Source organism: Eurytemora carolleeae, unplaced genomic scaffold (genome assembly GCF_000591075.1).
Source record: "Eurytemora carolleeae unplaced genomic scaffold, Eaff_2.0 scaffold1765, whole genome shotgun sequence".
In the NCBI taxonomy this organism is placed as follows: Eukaryota; Metazoa; Arthropoda; class Copepoda; order Calanoida; family Temoridae; genus Eurytemora; species Eurytemora carolleeae.
This window is the reverse complement of record NW_019397650.1, coordinates 31495-38031: the sequence shown is the minus strand read 5'-3', so window position 1 is coordinate 38031 and position 6537 is coordinate 31495. Positions and strand designations below refer to the sequence as shown.

Sequence of the window (6537 nt, the reverse complement as noted above, 5' to 3'; positions counted from 1 at the left end):
TTTCCAAAATGCGGTCTGCCTTTTTTGTGCTTTCAATTTTACCAGAGAATTGAAGAGTTTTTTTTCAGATATAGATTATTTTTATTTCATATTATGAACTGAGGATGACGATAATAAAATGGTTAATTTTAGAGAGAATATTTATTTGATGTTTTATTTTCTAAAGTTTGAATTCCTTATACTCAAATTATAGAATTAATCCGGAATCCCTGCAGCCCTTAACTGCAACTTTATGCGTTTTATTTGGGATTTCCAAACTAATCCTTCTTTGTTTATTCTATGACGAATTTCAATATCAACAATATCTGTTTTCATATATATATCTTGATAAATAGTCTCATTTGATACAAGGTTACCCACAAAGGATGAGATATCAGAGACGACTGTAAGGAATTTGCTTGCAAATATTCAAGGTTTCCTGCAACTGTAAACTTGTTTCTTTCTTTAAAAATCATTAAATACAATAGTTAAGGCTGAAGAACTCAATTAAACCTTGCAGGGATCGCAATTTCTTATGAGTTTCAGGTCGTCTTTGCATTTTCATCTTGTATGTAAACCTGTATATACATAAATATACAGGGTGTCTCAAAAAGATTGTGCAGTAGGGATATTAGTAACTGGGGAAACAATTTTCGTTTAATTTTTACAATCAAGGTGTCATTCGAAAGCTCTATATTTCAGTTATTTCATGATGTAAAATTTTTCCTTCTAGGCCTCATACTTTTTTTGTTAAAACCAATTATTTGACCGTAAGTCGAAAATCGATATCCCGGATTTTTCAAGTCTCATTTTCATTCGTTCAGAAAGTATGGAAAAAATTAAAGGTTTCATTTTTAACTAAAATTTTGGATCAGGGATCATTACTTTTGGAGCTAGAGCAATCTAAAAATAAAATATGCTTTAAAGAGAAGCTTTTATAATTGATAGCTGTTTAAAAGCTGAATAGAAATCAAAATTGATATCGAAAGTCGTCTTCATTATATTGATATAATCGCCTACCACTGTATAAAACATTCAATTATGCTAAACAAATTTTATACAAATAATTCTTTTCTGAAAAACGTAAACAACAAATTGGTAAAAAGAATCGCTGCAAGTTATAAAATTATCTGCAAAAGAATCGCTGAAAGTTATAAAATTATCAGTCGAAGCATGTAATTGTAAATCCAATATTAATTAGAAAAAAATGTCTTATTATTTTTGCTTTGAAATTCTACGAAATTTATTGATGTTATTACAACTAGCCAATAGTGTTACTACTGGCTAAAAATCGAGTTCTTGGTGTGTTTCATGACCATTATTACTCTATCTAAAATCACAAACTGAATCAAATGTCTTTGTAATCCACAGTTGTATAAGTCACACTAGAATAAGAACTCATAAAGTCTCAGAAATATTCTTTTACTTTGAAAGCGGTATTTTCAACAGTTTTTTCTTTAATAAAACAGTGAACAGTCGAAATCTTGACGTTTCACTTCAGGAAAAAAATAATTTCTTTTTAAATTCTTAAAGATTGTTAATAAAATGAATTTAGGAACCCAAATTACCGTATCTACAGTCACATTGTCTATTTACTCAATGTTATATGTTGTTTTTTTCTCTGGTATGTCTGAACTTGAAACAACCTATAATTCTGGTTAGGCGGGTTCAAACTACATACTAAACTGTGATTTTTATTTGTATTATCTCGTGCTTTGTAGTTGGATAAAAATATGATGAATCAGGTTCTAGCTCCCTCTAGTTTAATGAATCTGCTCTGTCCTTTTTCCATTTTCTATGGCTCTGTTAGAAATCCTGGCAGAAAGCTCAGTAACTCTCCTGTTAAAAAAAAATTATTAAATTCTTTTTACTTACATTATTATCATAGACGCAACAGATAAAAATAAAATTAATAGCGATCAAACCCCAATTTAATTAGGCATCAGTCTAAATTTCCTTTCATTTTCCCGAACACTCCCTTTAAAGCTAAGACCCTTGAATGTCTAAAAACTGACCTTAAAACGTTGTTCATCCCTTATTTTTTGTTTAATTACCTGTAAAGATTGACCAGCTGGAACCCTGTAGAAACTGCTGTACACTTAAACACTTCACAATCCTCATCATTATCTTCAGCATTTTTTATTTCTCCCCATTTTCTTCCCTCCTCCTTCTCCTTCTCTCCAGAATTATTATTTTCTCCCCATTTTCTTCCCTCCTCCTTCTCCTTCTCTCCAGAATTCTTATTTTCTCCCCATTTTCTTCCCTCATCTGGACTTTTAAACCCGCGACTATAAAATAAAATGAAGATTCTAGGTTATATTCTTAAATTCTTTGCAGTTTAACTTGTCACTTGTTGTATATTATCAAGGGTGTAATGCAAGGAAAGTTAATTGCAGTTGCGTATACTCTGCGTACAATTGAAACCAGTTCTCTCTGGGCGGACTTTGTAAACAAGAATAGATGCATCAGTGTTCGTTTAGTATCCGAGGAGGTTAAAAGCATTAAATTTTGATAATTTTGATAATTCACATAATAGTTTTCTATGACCAGAATATTTCATTGATTTTTTATGTGAAAGATGGATCCCATGTCAGGCTTGCATTACATCCTAGTATATTATTACCTCTCCGTATTTGGACCTGAAAACGACATGTAGCAAACAGCTTGAAGGATACAATCCTAAAATAAAAATATTAACGTTAAAAAATATTTGAAAAAACTATAATAAGAAAGTTGCAAGAAAAATGTGAATAAGGAATAATAATAAAGATTTCTCTGTTTATTTTTGATAATATAACAATCCTTAGAAAAAAACACAACTAATTTAGATAATTGAACTTTCAACATCGACTTAACAAAAATTGATTGCAACTACTTCTTTAAAAGACACGATTAACACTGACAAAGGAAAGTCATAATTTATTTTTCTTTAGAAAGTTCTGGAAAGGTTTTGTAATATACATTTGTTACAACTGATTTTATAATTATAAATATGTCGTTACTCGTTAGTCCTTGCAAGCCTGATCTCGATATTCAATATAAAGATCAATGCCTATACCTCAATTAATGTTATCCGTTTATGGTACAGGGTGTCCCAATAAACATGAGAATTCTTTATAAATAATTCTTTAATTTAGAATAGTAATACCAACTGAGAAAGCTGTAATCTGTAAGAATTTCGTCTGCTATGTTTACAATTTGTTTTGTTTATGTTTTGACTGCATTAGGGTGTACTTAGTAAAACAAGAAAAATTGCAGTATACAAACAGAGTAAACTTGTCCGTCTTCACTGTTCATCTTGCGGAGACATAAAAGACACATCTTTACAGTCTTTTACCCTTTTCATGAAATAAGCTCTAGCAGACATGACTTTTGAAATTAGGTATTACAATGCTAATTCATAACAAAGACGATATCTAATTCGTCACTGAATTCCCATGTTTTTTGGGACACCCTGTATGATAAGTGACCATCACAGGATATCGGAGAAAAATTAAATCAATACTTGATTCCCCCAAGTTCTAACTTAATGGCTCTTTATTAGAAATAGTTAATTTGAAAATTACAAAAAATGAAAACGACAATATTTTCACTATTTACTGGATCCCGGCCATGCACTGTAAATGTATATAATAGATTAGCTTTCGATCCCGTTCTTCTATTATCTATGAGATTACCACTTCATATATTAAAATATCTACAAGTTTTATAAACCTGAAGATCAATATCAGAAGTCACCCTCTCCAAACCACCAGACAGTTCACCCCTCATCTAGGGATAAAATACAATTAAAAATGGTTTAGCTAAACCAAGGTTGTATAATAACGTTAGATACTCTGGATGCGCTCAAATGTAGTTAAAGACGATTTTTATGAACACTCTAAATCCTCATATGACGTCACTGCTTACTTCAAAGATTAATACATTTTGAAGCTCACTAAATATAAATGAACTCAAAAATTGAAAACTCGAAATAGAATAGCATTATTTAGCTTTAAACCTGTTAGCACAATCAATATTAGTTAAATGTATGATTGTTAGTTAAGTATCAATGACGTCATATGAGGATTTTAGAGTGTCCCTTACAATAAAGACGACATTATTTTTCCACGCATTCATTAATAGTTAATATTTCATAATATTTTGATTTTTTAAAAATAATATTGCGCTGGCGCTGGATTTTCGAGCATTCCTGGAAAATATGAAAATGTCGTCTTCATTATCAAAAATCCTCGAAACAGGAATAAATGTTTTCAAAAGTAACTCTCAGAACATGAAAAATAAAAAATATTATGAAATCTCAACTATATACGAATGCATCGAAAAATTATCGATGATTATTGTTTGTAATATCTGAATGATTTGTTTGAAATTAAATTGATTTCCTTACAATCCGAGTTGAATGTTGCAACTTTCCGTATTTGTATGGACGCTACGTTCATAAGTCGTTATTAATAATTTTCTCCTTATAGACGCAACAGATAGAAGTAAGATTAGTTGTAATCAAAAGCGTTCATTTTTCGCCGTAAGCCTATACCCCCTTTCATTTTTCGCGAACACTCCATTTAAATAAAAAAACATGCAAAAGAATTTCAAACTTATACCTGAGACAACAGTTCGGACAAATCAGGAATTAAGTTTAGAACAGACGCCATTTTCGAAGTTTCTAGAAATATTTATTTTAGTTTAGAATCAATTTTCAAAAAAAGGTCAATGATGGTATTTTGCCTGTTTTAATCTGGTAATGCATATTACACAGAAGAAAGTTCCAAACCGAACACTGAATGTCAGGTTTGAGGCAAATCACGGGTTGGAACTTTCTGTATTGAGAAGAATTATTTGCATTCTTAAAATTTTGCTTTGTGGGACTTACTGTATGTGTTATATCTATTATATTGTATATTTTTACGCCTATAATTTGCATTGCTAGAAAAACGAAATTGATTATTTGAAAAATAAAATCTAAAACGGAACCTTCATAAAACGTTAGTTTTATTGAGAAAAAAAATAGGTTTCAGGCATTTCAAAGAAAAGTTAATAACAAAACAAAACATGCAAACGCGCGAATCAAATGAAAATAAGAAAAATAAATGTAAGTATAAAAGATAAAAATTCTTACGCTCTCTGTTCTTGTTTTCTGGAATTCGACCATTTCTTGAGAAAGGTGAAATTTTTGAAAATTTTTCTTCTTGGTTTGGTTTGAACGGTCTTGGATTCGGTTTGAGTTTGGAAGTCTTTTGGTTTGGTTCTTTGGTTGGTTTAATTGGGGTGACGGGTAGGTTGGTTCCAATTTCTTTGGTTGATTTTTTTATTTGGCTTGGCTTGGCCGGTGTTCTATTTTGATTTGGTTTGGATGTTTTTCTGCTATTTACGTTTGGTTTGGTAAACTCGATCTTTCTCTTTGACACAGGAACCAGTTTCCTCAAATCAAACATATGAATTATTTACTGACAATAAGGGATTTTTAGTTTTCTTTTGAGAAAATAAAAAATCCCATTTGTACATTTTATATCTAAATCTTTTTCTATAAAACTGTTATTATAAAGAGATTGTAGACGTAATTTTAAGTGACCATACAATGCTTTTGCGAAGCTGGTAATGTCCGATTTAACGGTTCTCTTAAAAACTTGATCAATAATGTGGAAGATGTTTTCATTTTTAATTCTAGGTTTCAAGTTTGTTAGTTCTGATAATTTCTATATGTTTCCTGCAGTAAAAATCCGCAAGTTAATTTAGTAGAGAAACCACAATTATGAATAATCAGTTTCTAAAAATTTTATACATTCATTTCTAATTTATACTTATTCAGACTGAGCCTTTATAGGTACCGTTGTCAATCGGACATTGCTATCTGAGCTTTGAGGGTCACTTGAAATTACGCTTACAGTCCCTTTAAATGTGACCCACGTGCACCTTGAGTTTGGAAGTATTGTTGATGTCAGGCTGCTAGGTGAAGAAGGAATGATGGATTTGAAAATTCTGCTCAATAATTCATTTCCTTCACTTTCATTAGACAACTTCTTGTACTCTAGAATATAGATACAGTGAAAACCATAGAATTGTGGAATAAGAAGATTTCAAAAATTTATATTCCATTGAAATTTTCAGGCCATGAATTCAGATTTGAAAACCATTTAAGAAAGAAAGAAAAATTAAATTATTTCTAGCAAGATAATATCAAAATAGTTTAAAATCAAATTTTTTGCCTAATCTCACAAAATTTTTGGATTTTTTTATATTTTCAAGTAATCTTTTGTGTATTTGTTGTTGTTATAAAGCAAGGTTTAATCATTATAGCTTAAAATCAACTTATTAATCAAAATGGATCTGTGTACAATGTTAAATTTGTATGTATCATGTTCATGGATCTGTGTGCACTGTTAAATTTGTATGTATCATGTTCATGGATCTGTGTACACTGTTAAATTTTTTTGTATCATGTTCATGGATCTGTATGCACTGTTAAATTTGTTTGTATCATGTTCATGGATCTGTATGCACTGTTAAATTTGTATGTATCATGTTCATGGATCTGTATGCACTGTTAAATTTGTTTGT

General features: G+C 30.3%; 1 protein-coding gene across 1 annotated transcript in view; it reads right to left on the bottom strand.

Annotated features, from left to right (window-relative positions):
• Nucleotides 1-122: 122 nt before the first annotated feature.
• The window catches only part of LOC111715335 (uncharacterized), an 8808-nt gene continuing 2393 nt past the window's right edge, over nt 123-6537 (bottom strand). The window contains exons 4-10 of the mRNA XM_023490656.1: nt 5893-6007; nt 5099-5400; nt 4584-4645; nt 3694-3750; nt 2603-2658; nt 2034-2267; nt 123-1818 (exon numbers count right to left, since the gene is read on the bottom strand). Of these exons, the coding sequence (XP_023346424.1) occupies nt 1743-1818; nt 2034-2267; nt 2603-2658; nt 3694-3750; nt 4584-4645; nt 5099-5400; nt 5893-6007 (902 nt within the window). The 3' untranslated portion in view covers nt 123-1742. The remainder of the gene's footprint in view (nt 1819-2033; nt 2268-2602; nt 2659-3693; nt 3751-4583; nt 4646-5098; nt 5401-5892; nt 6008-6537) is intronic.